General features: G+C 28.1%; 1 protein-coding gene across 1 annotated transcript in view; it reads left to right on the forward strand.

Annotated features, from left to right (window-relative positions):
• The window catches only part of LOC113383034, a 138,743-nt gene that overhangs the window by 44,578 nt on the left and 71,890 nt on the right, over positions 1 to 22,275 (forward strand). The window contains exons 6-7 of the mRNA XM_026621286.1: positions 5,381 to 5,478; positions 11,249 to 11,415. Of these exons, the coding sequence (XP_026477071.1) occupies positions 5,381 to 5,478; positions 11,249 to 11,415 (265 nt within the window). The remainder of the gene's footprint in view (positions 1 to 5,380; positions 5,479 to 11,248; positions 11,416 to 22,275) is intronic.

A 22,275-nucleotide genomic window follows, 5' to 3' on the forward strand; every position in this document is an offset into this window, starting at 1 on the left:
TGTCTGTTGAAAAGGCGCCAATTAAATTCAATTACAATAAATAATAGATGAACAAAAGGCTATAAATACTGTACAAAGAGAAACTTGATAAATCAACTTATTAATAAAATTATGTGGAGTCGTGACGATGATATTAATGAGTTAATGAAAATGATCAAAATTCATTTTGTTTAGTGAGCCGGACAAACCCATACAAAAAACCTAGTCTGATATGCGTGAACGCATTACCTTCGCTATACTAAAAAAAACAATATATATTAAATCCAAATTTATTTGTATTCAACCAGCATCATCAATCTTCCAATTTGTTTAAAAACTTTCGATACTGAGAAAACTCACACAGAACAGATCTGCTCTATCTCAACTCTATATAAGTAAACTCTTTTTATCCAGATTAGTCATAATATAAATACATTGTTTATATCGAAGTATAAACAAAACTTTCTTTGTCGAGTTATATGAACATCGTTGTGCAAATAATTCTCAGAATAAAGTCTATATTGAATTTTAAAATATTTTTTTTAAATATTCGGATGAATGATTTGCAAATATAAAACAAAATTGTTGGGTATTGGATTCGCTAGTAAACTACGGAAATTAGTCGAAGTGTTTTTATAAAATTATTAATAACCAGTATACTATGGTCATCAAATCGAACCATGACGTGTATATTCGTCACATGTATACCAGAAAATGTATAGATCTGGCTAAATATTGTATAAAATATTGGAATTAAAAAATACTTACATATTAAACAAAAAGTGCACCTAAAAAAATCATACAACAGAAATAATTTTACTAAACGAACTGGAAATGATTTTCAATCAGGACTCGTGGGATCTTCTCATGTTTTATTTGTTTGGTTTATTAGAACATAGCCTCAAAATATTGTAAACATCTTAAAATTTGAGAATATATTTGTTTATCTCAAAAATTGCGATTTAACTAGCCAACAGTAACGTGTGACAATGCATAAAATTTTGCCACATTGAACTACGAAAATTTACAAAACCAGCCTGAAATAATATATATATATATATATATATATACATATATATTTATATATATATGTATAGGTAAAATATTCTAACATATGATTATTATAAGGAAGGCGAATATGAAGATAGAAATATCTCAGTCAGTATTATATAAATCCAGTTTGTAAGCCAAGGTCAGCCACAAGTTGGTTATGCTATCAATGTTTTTTTGTAATAACAAAAAAAATATGTCATAGAATCTTTGATCAGAAAATTTATCAGTTTGTTCGGCAAAAATTAAAAAAAAACAGTATTGATAGTATTGACACACATACCGTTTGTACATAGCTAATAATAATCGAGTCAAGCTAATAATAGATATGAATGATGAATTGGTTAACATGACATGGTAACAGTATTTTTTGTCTAACAAGTATTTTGTCTTCTTGAATATTATCATTTTTAATTATTTTAAATGTATATTTGTAGCTAAATTTGAATTCCTAATGTGCAAAACACACCAGAAACTTGTAAATACTTTCGACATATTTTTAGAAGCAATTTTATATATAAAATTATAAATATACATTAATATAATATTTTGCTATATTTTATGAGATATCTCAGCCTAAACGTATGGATTTCTAATAAATTTAAAAAAAATATTCATATAATTTTTAATTGATAACAAAAACAATATATATATATATATATATATATATATATATATATATATATGATATATATACAAATGATTTAAATAATTTATAAAGTATTCTATTGTTTCTTAATATGATAAATTATTATACTTTGCACTTGACAAGCTGAGCTAATACAAACAGAAATCTATTGACCATGAAATTGCATCTTTCTAATGATTAAATTTTGAAATTAATTGTTTTCAAGGTTATAAAAATGTATTAGGATAATTGATGATGGAATGATTTTAATGAAATACGCATATATTGCATAATAATATAAGAAAAACATCATAATACTGTGATCGTGTAAGATAGTTCTATATTTTCTTAAAAACCTTCGTAGGCAGATTACATATTGAATATAATGAATAGAAAAAAAATTAATATTTCCTATTAATTTTAATTTTAATTTACACTAATTTAGTATGCATGAATTTCTTTTGTTAAACAATTTATATGTTTTTTAAAGATAAAAATAAACACACAATAGATGAGTAGAATTATCACTATAGTGTGAGAAAAGTTTTACATTTTTTTGGAAACTCTTTTTGGCTGACTTATATTAATATTTTATAATAAATATTTAGATATTTGCTATCAATTTTGTTTTATACGTAGTCAAGTATTTTTTTTTGCAAGGCAAACCATATATAGCATAACCATATATAGCACAATGATAGAGTAGAAGCCACAATCACAAATATGTGATATTGATAAATCTTCACAACCGTACCCGGTCTACAATTATGAAAATTGTAGGGGCTACTATTTTAAGTATCTGTTATCCTAGGAAACATGACGTCAATAAAAATTTCATCAATCTACTCATAGAATACTCTACATTTTATTTAACTAACGTCGCATTTTCCTGATTTTTCTTTAATAAGGAGCCATATTTTATCATTTTCTACTTTCCTTACGACAGTTATATCACTTCTAATCCTATCTATTTTCTTCTTATAAAAAAAGCCATTAAATTTGTCTCTTTAAAGTCTATCAAAAATCAATGCGGTCTACAGATCGTGTTAATGTAGGGCGCTAACTCAATGCAATAACGGAAACTTGTTCTAACAAACATACTTCACCTTCATTCCATTGAACCCTATCTCAATATTAATTAATTATAGATGTTTATGACTACAGTCACTACCGTAACCTGTCTTCCATGAAGACTTAATAATAAAGAATTTAAGAATTAGGCTACATTGCAAAGTATCCATTATCCAACGAAATGACTATAAAAATTCCATCAAGCCCCTAACTGAATCCTTTATATTGTAAGTGTCAAAGATGACATTTTCCCGATTTTTCTTAATTAAAAAACCATATTTCATCCATTTCCCAATTTCCTTGCGACAGTTATCCCACGCCCGTCGTCCAGCGGTCCATATGGCGTTTCGCCTCAGAACGTGCACTGAATCACCTGCGAAGGTGACGCAACGTGTGCGCGGGCCGCGGACAGAGTTGCGATACCGCGATTCAACATTATATTATTACATAGGCGCCGCGATCCGCATGCAAGTGTTCGTTTTCTTTGACCATATTAAGACAAGAGACGAGAGACGACGGATGGTCAGGTCTCGTCTCCGAATTCAATGGAATAACGCGGTCAATGGGAATTGATTGATAGTTTTATTTGTGTTGGAGTACTATTGTTTTGATTGCAAATGCATATTATAAAAATTCTACGTTTTCAAGGCACTATAAATGTACGAGTATGAACTAAAATTGTACAGAATATGGTTTACTATGATGGTTTTCAATAAATACTACTGTATTGGTGGTGATTTTTACCTTCTCGTAGGGTAAGTTATAGTAATCGCAAAATAGTGGGGCGCATGGCATCATGCCTTAAGGCAAATTGCTGGAACTTCACGTATCATTTTTTTTTTATACTCTGAAGAATTAGATTTTTGAGAAACTATTAATTTTTGAAAAAGTATAAATTTTTGACAAAAATTTACTTTTTTTTGAAAACAGACTTTTTGAAAAAAAATATTTTGAAATATTTTGGAAATTCTGAACTTTTTTCAAAGCAATCGTACTGCTTTAACTGAATAAAGACGAAATATTGAAGCGCGTAAGCGCCGTGTCGCCGTCTAACGGGTAAACATTAGTACGTAACCCATAGGAATATAAACAAAATATATACTTATTGTTAAAATCTCTATAAAATATCTGATAATTTGATGTGCATATGTCTAATAATCATTTTTGACCGCCAAATGGCATTTTTTTACTTTTCATCTCCGAAACAGCTAGACCTGCCTTTATGAAAATTTGATCAGTTCTTCATCTCGTTAATACAAGTAAAATGTTTTTTGAATTATTAAAATCGGACGCTCCGTTCTCTTAAAAACTGAGTTACCATTTTTGGCACTTTTTGCCCCGTATCTTCGGAACGGCTAGACCTGCCTTCGCCAAAAACTAATCAGCACGTCTCCTTATCAATACGAATCGAATGTTTTTTTAATTATTCAAATCGGTTAATCGGTGTTCCCGAAATCGTCGACGAAAATTTATATCCGCACACACACACATACATACACTACACAAAAATCCATTTTTTCTAAGGTATGCCAAAATGTTCAGAAGGTTTTGAAACGTAAAGATATATAGAAATTTTCATTTTCGATTTTTTTGCGATTACTATAACTTGCCCTACGGGAAGTTAATAATAAAAGTTTTTTGTATTGGATGTTGCTAAACACGAATATAATGTTAAATTGAAGGTCAAATGGCAAAATATTGAAATAAATTAAAAAAAAAAACGACAAAAATTTTTACAGGATACTTAAAATCTCATAATTTTTCCGATTTTATATTTGTATGTAGTATCATAAGTCGAAATTCTCTTTGTGGGCGCAATATGGTGGAGCTTGTAAAGAACGAATTTACTTAATTTAATTTAATAATTATTGCAAAGCTTGGAAATGTTTTTTTCGCTTTTTGAGACTGTCATAGTATTTCTGGAAACTTCTGATAAAAATGGATTATATAGTTCATTAATATTTTTTGTATCAAATTCGATTGATTGAATACAATATTAATTTTCTTTTTATTATACAACAACAAAAAAATTTCTTTTTCTATTATATAATTTGTAATATTCTGGTATTAAATAGACAGAATTACTGATACATGTGTAATTAATACAAGTATGAAATTCTAAGCAATTTTTAAATAATAGCTGATATCATATTTCATAAATAATACGATATCAATTTTCAGTTGTGATATTGTGTTTCTGCATCCTGATTAATAAGCATTAGAGTCAATTGAAATATGAAGTAATAATATACATGTAAAATGGATTTAATATATATATATATATATATATATATATATATATAAATTTATTGACAGAGTCTAATAATCCTACATAACATTATTAAAAAACATGAATTATTTAAAAATTTATTAAAAGGTCCTGGCTCATCATCACTAAATTTATTAAAGTTCTAAAATTCTTTAAAAATAATGATATTATTCTAAATAAATTTCTTAAATATATTTTAATTTATTCGGCTTGTGTAAGCTGAAACATTGATTTTATTAAAGATTAAAAAAAAACGAATTTTAATGATAGTTCAATTTTATATTACGTGTCAAAAATGACGCACCTGCACAATTCTGTTTACTGCCCTATCTATATTAAAATAATTAAACTTCTAAAATTAATAAAATTATTTCGATTTTCAGGAAATAAAAATACGTCACGAGGCGAACAAATGGACCAAAAGTCTGATCAATGGTTTGGAGCAACCTTGAGCAGTGTTGGAGTAAATGGACCAGTTGTGGTAAGTCCAAAGTTTTTAGATATGCAACATATAATCGAAATATATTCAGTAGTTACTTTCAAAGTACATAAAAATCTCTTGATTTGCGGAATCCTGAGTATTTTACTACCCAGGTAACAAAAAACCTGCAATACCGTATTACCCATGAGTTATCAAGTTAACGTCGGCGAGAAGATCGTAAATTACATCCGAGCAATATGTAAATTTATTACACTGTTATTATACTCAACTATCTACATTTACCCTGGGAAATAAAGTATCACTTAATATCAATATTTTTAAGCAAAACCTGCTGAACATATACATTATAACACATGCCTTAAGATTTTTAATAAAATGATTCATGGCTTGACATAAGCGGTTGTTTGACAAGTTGTAATGAATCATATATACACCGTCAATTTATAATTGACTAAGTCTCTGGCCATAATCGAATAACAGGCTTTAAGTACATATTGAATTAATATTGTGGAGAAAATGATAAGTGTTAATGATTATGAAGTGTTAAATTGTTGAAACGTAACATTAAAGGATGAATTATAGTATTTGAACTTGAATTATGGGATACCTGTGGTTTATTAGTTGGAATTTTTCGAACGATTGGATTGGTGTAATAACAACTATTAGTTGTAATGATATTGTTGATCGAAGTATTGTATAAACCGTACTTTGAAATATTGCAATTTTATTATATTAACAGTAACTCTAACCTAAATTATATTCATATATTATTTTAATATCTATAGCAAATACTCTACATAGTTATCAAATAATTCCCAAAATATAGAATAGCTGAAACTAAATCTGAAATTCGTGATATTTATATCATTGAATTATGCGTAAATATTATTATACGAAAATTATATTTTATCTAAAGTAATTGGACTTCAAATATTGTACATGTATTAATGTAATACCTAAGCAAATTCCCACAATAATTATATAACAATTCGCAAACTTTGAAAGAGCTGAAATTAAATTTGTAATAACTATAGTTCTTCAAATTATTTGTCCTCGAAGTAAAACGTATCTCATAAATGCACTTTTCATAAATAGAGATAAGATTTATATTCAAATAATCTAATTTTATGCAATTTATACCTAAAAAAATTATGTTGTTCGTCCATTAGGAATAATAGTTACATATATGTTACGTATACTTACGTACTTATGCATTGCAATTACATGTATGAAGAATATATACATTACATTCACGTAACAGTTGCATAAACATACGTTGCAATTGTTACATATTAGCTACATATAGAATTAATATTGTGTAGGAAATAGTTAATGATTATAAAGTGTTAAATTAATGAATTGTAACTACACAGTATAAATTACAGGTATTTATACTTAAATTATGGTATCAGTATTATTATTTAGAAATTCTCAAACGATTGATGTAATAATAACACCCGTTATTGTAATAATATTGTTGATTGACGTAGTGTACGAGTACATGTAAATTGGAATGCAATTTATTATACAGAGTTTTTAAATAATGAAATAATGAACTTATTTTTAATACGAAAAGTTGCATACTGTTGCAATTTGGTTTCAAGAGTCACATTCTTATATTTCTTTAAGAATCCAAGAAATCAAGAATAGGACTATTTAGAAAAAAACTATCAGCAGAAGAGTATATTTTTACCTGAGATATGTCATTAAGCAAATAGAAATTCTCGATTAATTGCATGATACGTCTCTGTTATGAATCTAATTCTCAATTAATACAATTCTTGGTATTGGTATTTAATTAATAACATTGAACAGTAAAATCTATACATAATATCAATAATTATTTTCTACAACTAATTATTTATAACAATATGATTTTTACTACCTCATATTGTTCCAGAACACAATTGGTACATGTCGAATGAATATGCGACTATGACTTTCTATAATCCAAGATCAGAAAATCTCATAACCGTATTTCATTGTATCAGAGATATAATAACATGTATTGTTATAATAATAATAATAATAATAAAGAAAATAGCGTATACATCAAAATAATGAATTGCTGATGACAAGAAGCATTAAAAAGAAATATTGTGAAAAATGGGTAGAAGAAACGTGTTTGGTGCAACAAAAGAGTAAAGACATTGAGAGATGACTTTATGAAGAAACATTTTGAAAAAAATACTGTATATATTATCAGACTAAAGAAGTTATAGAATAATGGGAATAACTTGTTTTAAAAATTTGAATGTTTAGTCAGAATACTTGTTCAAGATTAGAACAATTTCAAGAATGTTCCTAGCATTTTGAGGTTTAAATATATATAATTGTTTAGAAAATACCTTACTTAGCAAAACAACGTTTGCCGGGTCAGCTAGTACATTTATATCTATATATATATACACACACATATATATATATATATATATATACTTATACTATGTATATTTAACACGTTGCTTTTTATGTAGTTTTTAGTAAAACTGATATTAAATGAGGGTCGTGCCTAAAACATTTCAACTTTTTCATTCAACACTTTGATCGACTATCAAACTTTGTGTGACACATCTGTTTAAAATACATATTAATTCTCACGAGCAAAACACTTTTAGTTTTTTCAATTAACTGGTTAGGTAGAAGTGGAGAGATGACATTTTAATTTTTCCACGCCCAGAAAAAAACTTTTAGACAAAACCACCCAACATCAAATTTGTGATAGATAGATAAAGTGGTATCAAATTTTTAATTTGCTGAGTTTATTTGTCAAATCTCTCAGTTATCAATGAAGTTCTCAATCAAACCATCTATTGGCAACAACTGCTATTAATATTATTTAAAAAAAAATCTTCGTAATGATCTTGTCTAATTTGTTATCCACAATTGAATATCATAGATCTGATGTGGTTTGGATTGGTAAAATTAAACTACTGGGATTCTTTTTTTACGTAATTTTATAAACCTGATAAATATCGTGTTATTTAAAATGTCGAATTAACATATCAATACAAAGTGCTCTAAATGCAAAATTCTAATTTATTATCATTTCACGCGTGAAAAAACCATGGCGTGTCCATTGTCATATATTATTATACTCTATATTCAAACGGCGTAGGTATTGTAATAAGTTGACATGATACAATGACCTGGTGGAGTTGTCATCGAGGAAACTCGGTAATATTTTATTCCATATTATATACTACCATATATGTGGACAATTTCGACCACCCACATTTAATAAGACTTGATTCCTAATCAACATAATGCGCAGAAGTAAGGCAACGCCTTCTATCCATGCCTCGACAATAGAAAATTTTTTTTAATTAATTAAAATTTATATAATTCAATTTAGTAGTTAAACAAACAAAAGAGGTTTTTGTAAATGAAACATGTAATTTTTTATGGTCTGGTAGGTGTAATAAGATTACAGTTTCAGACTTCTGATGAACTAATATAAAAGGAAGTGCCAATGTGGAATTAGAGAGCTTAGTAGCAGTATTATATGTATTATGTTACTAATACTACCATCATAATTTCTTAATAATTTATAATTTATATTTTAGAATTTAAATTTATTGTTAATAAAACAATTAACAAACTAGTTTTTACAATTATTATTACAGATTTATGAAAGTGTGATAAAAATTATTAAAAACTACTCTGTAACATATTACATAGTATTCAATATACTAGGGAATCCTAAACAGGTTAAATGGTTAATAGTAGGTAATTAAGAATTGATAATGTATTAGAAGCAAATTAATATAATAATAATCTATTAAAATATCATACAAATTGAAATACACTGTATGATATGGAAACAAGTTAAATGGCTAATAGCAAATGGAAATCGATAATGATCAGATGTCACATTAATCTTTTAGAAATATCAAACAAACGCTTCATGGTACATAAATAATTGACCAATGTATAATAACTCATTATTAGATTTACCAACTGTTCGTATGAGTAAGTAATAAGGCACATGAACAATAAATAATCATCAAAATCCACAAATTCAAGGAGTTAATAAATACAAACCAAGTCGAAAAATGTAGAAAAAGTGAAAAATGTGAAACTCAAAATTTATTTAACACTTGCATCATTTTACTAAAGTTCTTCTCCACAATATTACGGGGTCAGTTCACTTCTAGATAGAAATACAACATGGTTGTTATGGCAACCCTATGTTACTGACCAATCTTCATATGAGTAGGAAAAACTGTCGAAATGCTATGTATTTGACAGAATTTATTTTTAGATATTCATCCTTCAAAACGCACAAAGTCAAAAAAACAATGTTATCATAACCGCATCTTTTTGATGTATCATTGACAACACATAAGTGAAATTAGGTTTTCTGTGTAAAACGCATGGTCGCACAGCAAATTCATAACATTGTGACAGTTTTTACTACCAAGTACTGTAACTTAGTTGGTAAATCCAACAATGTAGACCACCAAAATTCAACCTCTTACTCATACATTACACAAGGAAGTAATAAAAATCTCTACATATTTGTGACTAGCATCTATATATAGTTCAAAAAGAATATTCCTCTCAATTACCCGGAAACGTAATCAAAAAGCAATCCTGTGTAATTTAACACTCAAATAATCTAACCCTTCTACGTACTTAAATTTTTTATCACTGTTTCGAAAACATTAAACGAGGCGAAGAGTACCATCATTCAACATATATTATACTTGACTTGGATGCATTTGTGAAGTGTTAAGTATATGGACATAGATAAAAACAGTCGCAGTCACATTATTTTATTCCTGTTATGGTTACATTAAACTAGATGACTCAATGCTTTATAATTTTGTTTTATTGAGTAAAACCGTTGGATGATTTTATTACTTGGAAACTGGGCGAAGATGTAATGGACAGAGTAGTAACTTGGGTTCATAAACAAATGAAGGTGTTTAAAGAAAATATCTAATAAATGCTTCCTGGACCGAGCAGTACAACTTAGATTTAGTAATTGTTCAAGCAAAAATATGGAACAAAAGGAAAAAAAATTGCCAACATCCAAATCCACAAATTCAAGAATTTATCAAAACACAAACCAACTTTTAGGCAGAAAAAAAGTTACCAGCAGATTTATAAAGATAAGAATAAATCTAACATCAGATAATGTTTAACAGGCAATCTTCTTACCAGAAAGGACGACCTCTACACAAGATTCAATATGAGAAATAGATATCTTTTCTGATTATTGGTGAGCAAATTGCATATTTTTCAGAAGTATGCATATGAAATTATATATGACAAACTATGAGAAGATAATAAAAATTCATCTATTATTATTTTTCTATTTCTTAGACAATTTGTGGAACCAATAACACGATAATAAATTAATCTTAAATGGGTTCATTTTGATGACAAATATACCAAACAAAATCCTAAATAGACACCTATATGTACATATAATGTCATGCTTTTCTCATTTACTCTATATTTAGAACTATATTTGTCGTATGTCTGCCAAAAGATACATTGGTTTTATGTAGTCTTTCTATTTTCGAATTCTGTGATGACTCAGTTCATTTTATATCTATGTGGATTGAAATACGAATTTGATATATTTTTTGAAGAAATTATAAGGCTTTATATTGTTTTTAATGTTGAAGGAATAAGTCTCGTTGAGAGAAATATTGAGGTAGAGACGATGACAACTTTGAGGTTGGATGGATAAACAGAAGATTTATTTTAAATTTCTATTCTTTTAAATAGATTGTGACAACTTTAATGAACATAAAACAACATAGTGTGATCCTAATTATTTTTTTTATTTTCTCAGGCCTGTGCACCTAGATATGTCTTCAGATCTAACACGATAACCAGTACAAGATCTAGTCAAGTCAACACAAGATCTAAGGAAGAAAAGCGAGATCCTGTTGGCACGTGCTACTTAGCCAAGAACAATTTTACTGAATTTGTTGAATTTTCACCTTGCAGAACAAGTAAGTGAAAAAAATATATTAAATTTATATCGGTATATAGAGAGAGGAGAGTAAGAACTACCAGTATTGGCCCGGCAGGTAAAGGATGGGACGAACCGCGATATATACATGTATGTAAAAAACATCATTCAAAATTGTTATATGATGTATTCATTTTCAACTTAAATGCTATCTCGTACAATAGCAAAAAAGTTTTACTTCAATCGCGTGTGAACCTAACGCGCACTCTTTCTTGAGATCTGCGTGAGTATTGCGAAATAAACAAAATATTCGGTTGCCTTTTAATTACTATTAATTTTTTTTACTATCGTTGACAAAGTTAAAATTAGACTAAATCGAGTACCATCTTTTAAAATAGTTCGAAACGTTTAAGTCCCTAATTCAGTGGATTTGTTTGTCGTCCCGCGGTTCGTCCCATCCTTTACCCGCCTGGGCTATATACTGGTAGTTGTTACTCTCCTCTCTCTCGACAGCCGCCGAGGAGCTAGAAATAGCCCGCTACCAGAGTTAGAAGTTAGCGTCATTCTGATTTGTAAACATACGAGTCGAGCGGGAATTCTTCTAATAAATGTTTACTGACCAAAAATATAAAATTTAATCCGTACAAAAATAAACTGCACTAAGAATAATATGAAGGATGATAGATGTATTCATAACAGTGAAAGTATCGGGTGGGGAAGATTTATCAATTGGATCTTAAAGACCAAGGATAATACGTAGAATAAAACGTAGAAAATTTTCAAATGTAATTGTTGTATTTAGTTTTATTATTCAGAAACATCTCCAAAATAGTGGCTGTTTGGACGTATTTTTATATTGGCCTGCAAGCGATCTTCATGGCATTGAGCTTATATATCGGGTAGCACAGAGTAGGACAGACTTACTTTTCAATTCCAAAACAAAACTCCATGTGGCAACATGAATTATAAATAATAAATATATAAAATTTTCGAATCAATTAGAACCTAGCGACAAATCAGTAATTATTATAAGAACTTGCAAAAAATAAACAAATTATACCTAGAAATTAGTGTTTTTTCATACAATCCGATAAAACTTAACTGAGTCATCGAAGAAGGACTATGTATATATAAATAGAAAAAAAATAGAAAAAATAGCCAAGGCTAAAAATAATATATAAGATGATCAGACAAATAAGTCTTTTATCATGAATTAATATTGTAACGATGCAATATTAACTAGTTGTGAGAAAATTTAACAATGAGTATTTCGATTTTTATTTCATTATTAAGGAATATCCACTAAGGATAGTATGCATGAAGAAGCATATCTTAAAAATGCTATCTAACTGTAATTAGTACAAATGATGAAATAAGATACAAAATTCTCATTTCATTAAATTCTATTACAATAAGAATTTTGTATCTTACTTCGTCATTAAGACTAAAATTGTACCCAACCCAAAGCAATTTTGCCTAAAGCAGATTTGTAACTCTTTAAAATCATCTTTTCAAGTCATTATTTGACTTTTAAATATTTTATATCCTACAATATTATTTTCGGCAACTCTTTTGAAAATACTTTCGATTTAAAATAAGAAACTTATGTGCATGCAAAACTTACCATTCTCGATGTGATCTGCAAAGAAAGAAAAAATGGATTAGAAAATGCTCAATTAATATTTATAATAATAATATTATTTTATAGTGTAAATTTTTTCTAAGAAAACTTGTCGCTGGCGTAACACATCGATTAGTTCAATATTACAATATTGTATATTTTAAAAAAAATTAGTATACAGGTATTTTTACTAGCTATTTTTCTAAATAACAAATCTCTAAATAACAATCATTAACATGTAAATTTAAGCTTAATTTTCTGTTATTGATTAAATTATGAAATATCAATATTATTCCAATTGCAATATATAGTCTTGTCAATTATCAATATTTTCATTTTTCAATTCACAATTACAAAATTATATTATATTAAATTGGTAGTGTTCTTTATTAATAAATTATGTAACCATGTAGAAGAATGTTCTACACGGGTATGTTTAAATAACGGACATTATTTTGTAGTCCTCCTTCGAGCTTAAAAGTTCAGTCACAAATCATCTTTTGACCTTATGGCACTAAAAAAAAATTCTTATATAAATTCAAAGAATTAACTTAATACAAAAAGTATAAAAGTATAAAAACCACGGCCGTGAAAATTAACTAAAATAACTGGTTCCAGTTCATAGTCAACCTTTGAATAAGATGAAACGAAGAAAGGGCCATCTGTGTTAATCAAACGGTGCGCGATGACACGTGCTCGCACAAAAAATAAAAAAATGTTAAAGGTATAAAGCAGAACTCACAGCAGGATGTTTATTGTATACAAGAGTTACCCTTCGTCTGTCTATGTGAGGTATATTTTAATAAAGATGTTGCCAGAAATGTAGGAGAATGAGAAATTTACTTCTATCTAAACTCATTGAAAGTTTCGTATAAGGCGCCATTTATTTAAAAAAAAATCCATTAACATTTTTATCTTCCCAAAAGAGAAGTTTATGTTTTCATAAAAAAATCCGATTCGCCAATTTTATGTTTTCTCGACGTTTCAGCCATTCTGAATTGAATGAAACCAAATTTGGAAAAAGTATGTGTGTGTGTGAACAGATTTTTTGCCGTAAATCGATATTGGTTGAGAATCGTGCTGATTAGTTTTTGGTAAAGATCAGCCGGGCCGTTTTCTTGTAATAAAGTGTTAATAAAATTTTTTCGTCAATTTTTATGATTTCTTTTTGGTAGATACCATAGTCTTATAGGTCATACTGAAGTATCGCGGCTCTATAACAAATAGATTAATGTTGAAAATTCATCAAAGTTTGAGAAAATAGTCAAAATTTATGTCATAAGTTGCTTTTATGATGTGATGAGTCAAACATGATCAATTCATTAAAATTTAAAATAATAAGCTACAATTTTAGGGCATACAAGCACTATAATGTTTGTGCAATATAATTATTATAATTACAGTTAATTTAAATGTGTTTGAAAAAATTCTATTTAAAATCGCAATGTTTAGATTTAATTGAAAGAGATAACTTTATTTTTGAAATAAACATTTAGAATTTTATCTAAATATCTAAATTTCAATTTCGATTGATTAAGTTATTTCTTACACATTTACGGAAGTTCATGCAACTTGCCTTAAGGCAAAATGCCATTTTCAACTAGTTAAATTGCATAGTCTTTGAAATGGTAAATTTTCATATACCTGATAAACCTGGTTAGAAGTCATGCATCTACAAATGTGCCTGATGAAAAACGCTAGAAGTCATATATTTGCAAATAATCATTTATACCTTTCGATTCTCAATTTCAATAAATTAACAATTTCTTGTTAAGGATATTAGAGGTAAAAGTCAGGTAAATATATGTGGGCCGAGGACATTCATTCTAAAACAACTTACGATGACAATTTATAGAAATCGACATAATATAAGTTACACAAAACATTATCGTTAATCAAAAACAATATTTGAATTGGGAAAGTAATGTTTCTAGTATTGCTTGATGACTAAACCGGTCATTCTCGAAAAATTTAAAGGAATAAGTATAAAATATAGTTAATAGACTTAATGTCATGTAGATGATATGGATTTTATAAAAAACTTGTACCAAATTTTTTTTTTACAATTTAGTTAAAGGTAGGAGTTAGCACCTTCATTTTTACAATAATGATCACCTTGATCTCATTTAGCATAATGTCCTTTTGTTAAAACATTTGCGTCATTTTCTGCTTGAAAAGATTAATCGTAATTGCAATGCCATTTTAAATTAACTAGTATCCATAATTTCGAATTTAATAATAATAGCAATATTCAAAAAATGGGATAAACAGAATGATTCTGAAAAGCAAATGTTTCTAGATGGATTTTTTTTAAAGTACAAATTTAACGTTGATGTGCCTTTTCAATCGAAAAGGAAGAAATAGCAAAAATAAAAAAGAATTTTGTATCATTTCATATGAAAAAAAAAAATACAGCGTTGCATACGGTAGAATTCGCCCATCAATTTCCCATTCCTCCGAATAATTATCCGAAAATTTATATACTCGTGAGTAAATATCGAAGTATAAAATGAAAATAAAAACTTCTTTGGTGGTGTACTTGCAGTATGCCGTTATTTATTTTCACAAGTTACTGTTTGTTTATTGTGCTTTATATAGTCAGGCCGTGTAGAAGGAAGGCACCGAATCATCAGATATACGATCCTGATTGTCTGACAAAATAGAAAGAGCGCCAATTGTAATATTTAAAAAACAATAATTTTTTTTTTAATATTTAAAATACATATGCCCGTATGTATATATGGAAGGTACGTGACGTAAGGTGTTGAGACTTGGCTTTGCAATTACATGGTAGCTACCCTTATATCAAGCAGTATTGATATCAGTATTCATTTAAAAACATACATAAACAAATTTGTTTTTATGTGAAACTACACCTTAGATACTACTGTGCAAAAACATTAATCAAACATTGGATACGGATATAAAAATAATATTAGGATCTCATCTCATTTAATGTTGCCTTTCCCTCAGACAATATCAAGTGTGTATTTTGTAATTTAAAAAACAGGATATTCTTCATAAAAACGTCTAACTTACTACTTTCATATATTTAATATCATTTTTGAGTAAAATGCCTTTTCACCACTCACCTAAACAGAGTTACAATCATGACAAGTTATCAAATGCACGTTCGTTCCAGAGGCTCTAAACTTATGGACCGTTAAACAATAACAGTTTACAAACAATGGGACTTTGCACAATAATCGACAATGACCCTGGCTGATTATAATCACTTGTTTCAAATGGATTTTCAGAAATTTCTTTTAAATTATTGCATTTTGCACTTGCAGCAAAAATATGCAGAAGCTTGACAATGGAATTAATTGTGTTGATGAAGATGTAGCCACTTTGCATTGTCTCCGAAAATAAAATATGAAGCCTGATGAAATTTATTTCAAGAGCTTAATGTTATTAAGATGCTTCTTTTGAAGTTTTTGCAATGTCAAGTGTTTTGTTCCCTGAAATCCTCTTTTGTAGAGTACACAGAAGCTTTGGACGAAAATTTTAAGACTTTGTAAACAAAACTTCCTGAAAAACTTAAGAAGGTTTGATAATTTATGGGGCTTGAAATTATTGAACTAAGATATTTTTGCTGTAAAAGTAAGATATTTTACACTGATGATGAGATAATCACAGTCTCAAACCGTTTGTAATTTAAATATTCATGAAATATATAAAAATTTTTAGATAAAATTGCACATTCCTAAAAAAAATATAATTAATACTACTTTGATGTGTATTGTAGCATGTACATTGAAAGACCATATATTATTTATTTTATTTCAAGAACATCTAACAGCAAATATGAATCTCAAATAACGTTGTATAGAAATATAATAGGCGTCATATTGAAACGTGCTTTTGTCATAGTTACGTTTATTTATTGCAACTTGATGTTCTCATATTATATTTGTCTAACTTTGACTCAGGTATGCAGAATGATTTATACAGTAACAAATTGGATATATCATATTAAAAATTGCATTTACTTATTCAGGAAAGTTGATGTGAAATAGAAAAATTACACAGTAAACATCAAATGGTTCTAAAATATAAAAAACATTAAAAGGTAGTCAGCGTTAAATATTCATTTTAATTGTATTAAACGAGACAATCATTAATCCAACTGAACATTTGTGAAGACACTTAAAATTCATACTTTTATGTATGTGTGAAATTTCCTTGTATTTAACCTTTCTTTGTTTAGACAAATAAAAAATTATTCTCTTTTGATACTTTACAATTAAATTGTTTCAAATAAATACTCATTTAAATAATAAAATTGCTTGGAAAGAAGTTTCTTTAGCAGTGCAATTTGTAATGAAAGAAGTAAGAGTAGAACATATCATACATGATAATTCAAATTTTAATAAAAATATTATATATATATATATATATATATATATATATAATTAGGTTGGACCATTTCTGATTATCTCTCCTATGACAAACGCCTATTTCTACCAATGATCACAAACAATTGGAAACATTCCAAAATGTGCAGTAATTGAGGTTGAGGTTACATTTACATGTAATTACATACGTCTTCAATCCAAAAAATATTTCTATAAGGCATATTTAACATTTAAATGGAACCTACTATATTGCAAACGATAGTTATAAATTTATTAACAAAATTACATAAAAAACTACTATCGATTAGTATTGAGCAATTATAAATAAAATACCAACACTTACACTTATTATAAAATACCTAATAACTAGTAACGATAGGCAAGATTTAATGAGTCTTTAATCTTTCAATAAACTCGTTAAACTTCCTCTGAAATCAAATATTCCTGATATTAAATTTAATATCATTGTTTGGCCGAAAACTTGAATGCAACGGCTAATAATAACTTGTCGTTATTCACTGCGAACGGCTATAAAACAGCTGTCCGCGTTAGTTATGGTCGAGTTTACATCTAGAAGTCCGGAATTATATTATTCTGTTCCTGAAATGCAATGCTATTGCATAAATAACTGTATAAAAATAGTTGCTGTTGTTCAAAATAAGATTTTAGTAACGCCGTTAAATATCTGGAGCATAATATAACACTAATAAAATTTTCAATTGATCAACAGACTAGACTGATATTAAAGGATAGTATATAGCCGTACACTAGATCATAAATTGTTTTTATAAAGAAAGCACTAATAATATTTTTACAAATCCGCAAAATATTTAATTGATCAGCAGGCTAGACGAAAGTTTATTAAAGCATATATTTACATACTAGATCATACAATGTTTTAGCTATAGATCATACGGGCATGTTTAGGTTACTTGTTATAAAGTAAAATATTCTTTTTGTAAAAACATTAAAATTATATCATAATTCCTAGAGAATAATTTGTACATATTGAAATGAATGTGATAATCAATTTCTAAATTTTTCTAATAAAATTACTAAAAATCGGCTAAAGATTTACCTTTCATGAATTTTGGAAATAATTATATAAATAAATGATACTAGTGTTTAGGATCTGATCATATGCGCTGTATATGTGGACTAGTGAAGTCATACAAACAAAAATGTATTTTAGACATTTCATCATCACAATCGTTCAATTCGATCAATGACATTTTTATATTAGAGATATAATCAAATTGAGTCCTCAGAACGAAAGTATTATAATATAAACTGACGTTCCTTATACGGAACACGTTTTCCTTTGCAAGTTTGATTGGCGCTACTAAAACTGTACATGTTCTATCTAATTTTGATCTCAGCATCTCTCTTGGTCCATTCGACCATGTAATTGTTACCTAACAATTATTATTTATTCAGGACGACAGGTAGAAATCAGATTTGACTTTGAAGGATATGATGTCTGAATGTAGGTAGAAATATAGTAGAGAATGAAATTAATAGAAAAAATTCATGAGTTACCTGAAATTTGAAAAATTGTGTTCTCATTTTTTAATCAGAATTCTAGTAATGAAATGAAAATGATGCATTTTATTTATAGTGATAATTTAAGTCGTGTTTGTTCTAATAATTTGTATTATGATTTTAATAAATTATTATTTTTTATCAATTTATTTTATACAATTGCTTGCTTTTAGACTAAATTGCAGCCCTTACAACCTTTACACAATTTTACAAAAAAATTGAAATAATTTTTAATTATTTAATATACATTATTTTTTTATAAAATATAATGTATTTAATATCAAGTAAAGACAAGTCATACATTTTTTATAAATAAATGAATGAATGCTCTCATTTCTTAGCTAACGCTATAAAGTGATTCATCAAAGACTATCGTTTTCTGTAATTGAGATAAGTTCAATGACATGTTACTATCACTAGTTTTTTGTATAGCATTTTATCAATGATTGGGTTAAAGATCTTGTCTAATTATTGTTTGTCTCTGGGAATATATGTAATTTGTAAAAACTCTTGTTTACAATCACATGACTCTGATATCAATGCCTTGGTACAAGTTCATAGAAAGTAATATATATATATATATATATATATATATATATATATATATATACATACATGTAAAGCAAAATATAACAAAAAATATGAACTAATTTGTATCGGTACAATAATTTAATTATTTTTTATTAAGAATGCTCAAAATGCTCAGTACATGTGCACTTCAAAACTGCTTAATTTTGTGTCTCTTACTCACATAATTAAATTTCAATTTCTTCGAAATTTATTTCCTCTAGTGTTAGCAATAAAATTAATATGCGACACACGAGTATCACATCTATTTCTGGGGTTGTGAAGATTTTATTTCCAAAATCTTCGGTATCATATAACAAGGGATGCAACGCACAGGACGTGACTGCGTTTTAAATAAATCATTTTTATTTTTAAGATGACCCGAAACGGATAATGTTCAGATCTTTGCGGTTGAGATAAAACTAGAAAAATAAAAGGTCGGTGGTGTAATTTGCGGGAACCGTGAAAAGATGAAATTAGATAGTTTTTGGTAGGCAAGTGGTTTGATTCAGACATTATTTTTTCTACTGGCAGTTTCACCAATTTGCCTTAAGGCACGTTACATCAATAGTTATCAAATTATTATCAATACCAGACTAAATGGTCTAATCGATGCAATAGAAATTATTACCATGTTCAATTACTCTAAAAAAACAATGTGTCTCTAAATATATAGCAAGAACACTGCAATTACGTATAATTATTTCAAAAGTGATCCCAAATTATACCAAAGTAGAGCAGAGCAATAGAAATATAAGCAAGGTCCATATAATGACTTCTAATGTGCCGAAAGTTGTGCAATGTTCTGGATTCTAGCGCAAACTCCTTGCACGTGCGGACATCCGGCCTAAGTTTAGCTTGGGCTCTTGTGGCAACATCAGGTTGAGAAAAATATTTTAAAATTAGTTAAATTTCGACACTAATGTAATAGATTTATTTTTAACCAGAAAGGCAAGGGGTAAATTTTCCTTTTTTTAGCTTTACCTTTCCCTTCGGATGTCCTAAGGTAAAGGTAAAGCTAAAGGTAAAGGTAAAGCACCAGATATACTCTACCTAAATCTGGTGCTTAACTCTTATCTTTACTCTACCTATTTTATATCTGGTACTGTACCTTTATTCTAAAATTATTCATATATAAGTATATGAACTCTGGAAAGGAGATGAAACACTCTGAACTTGCAAACACTATTTTCAACTGATCGAACAATCGATCAATTCGATCTATTCCATAATCCAATTTCGAGCTATTATTACCATCACTAATACGTCTATTAAGATCAAGACTTCTGAAATGAATGCGGGTCTCAGAAATGCATTTCTGTATACCAAACATAAAAGTATGTATGCGCAACACTTGAGCAGATAATTGATTTAAGACATCCTATAGAAAGTTTATCGAAAATTTGTTGCCTCGTAGGCTATAAAAGTCAGAATAAACAATCTATAAAATATCACTAGCGAAATTGAAATGATTGAAATAGAATTATGATTAATATCAATAGTAGTTGGTAGCAAAATCATACCAAGGCGTATGAGGCGTTGTCCTCTGTATAAAAGCATATGTATAAAACTGTATTAAAATCTTTGTTTTTACAAATTCCTAAATGTCATGACACCATAGACCTTACACAACATGGACTCCTCATATGCTTTCCAATTCATAAAGTGTCAAAAGATAGAAGGGAACTGTGACGTCATTTAGTGAACGAGCGTTGCCGACAATTGTGGAATACTCCCGATTGATTAAGTGGCATACTATATTATAATGTATAATATATATTATAATATCGTCTATTGTTTATGCAAATCGAACATAAAACATTTACTTTTAGGTTAAGCACGTGACATATGACATTTAACCAATCGGGAGTGTTCCACAATTGTCGGCAACGCTCGTTCACTAAGTGACATCACAGTTAAAAAGTAAAACCCTTTTATCTTTTGACACTTATTTTGCGCTCGACTAGAAGTCCATATAGAGTAAGTTCTATACATGACAGGTCTGATATTTTGTTTTTCTACTCCGCATTCATGGCCAACTTGTGTTGCCACATCACTCCCCACGTAACTTCAGTAATACTTCATTTACTAATATTATTAATAATTTTCTAGATTATTATTTGACTTCAGAACAAAAAATTTTGATCGTATTCATAAATTCCTTACACGTATCCTGATTTGTTGCCACACAAATACAAATTCTGTTCGGTATTAGAAATGAAGAAATTGTTGAACCAATTAGTAAATTTTTGATAAAATTTAATAAATAATACTTATGATTGTAGTATGTGAGCTATAAGTACATAAAATTTTGTGTAGCAAGTCAAGGAGATAAAATGCTGTCAATAACAAAGTATAATTTTACTAAAGCTACTGCAATTGCTCCGAGGTTTTTAAATCTAAGGCAATAACGAAATGTGTTTCTTAAGTATCTCAAAAAAATCAATGAACAACTATTCATTACAACGTTATAAAAATCTATCACAGCTATCTAGAATATATAATTAACGACATTAATTAGATAAACGATTCTAGATCAGTTCCATGTCAGTAACACATGCATCTGATTAATGCTCGTTATTTATTGTTATTTCATTTTAAGTACAAGTGTTTAATTCATTCCATTGGAACAGATGTGGCGACAAAATTCTTTGGTTAATTTCTCATAGAGGACTGAATTGAGATGATTAATGAAAATTGGTAAAAGATAAATTTAATCACAATCAAAATTTTTTTCACATCACAAAAATTGCAAGTCCAAAAGCTGAAAATAACAACTGTATCTACTTCCTCTCGGTCGTGTGAAACATAACCCA

Source organism: Ctenocephalides felis, unplaced genomic scaffold (genome assembly GCF_003426905.1).
Source record: "Ctenocephalides felis isolate EL2017-DRISC unplaced genomic scaffold, ASM342690v1 CF-g0.4_SCAFFOLD_03570, whole genome shotgun sequence".
Lineage (NCBI taxonomy): Eukaryota > Metazoa > Arthropoda > Insecta > Siphonaptera > Pulicidae > Ctenocephalides > Ctenocephalides felis.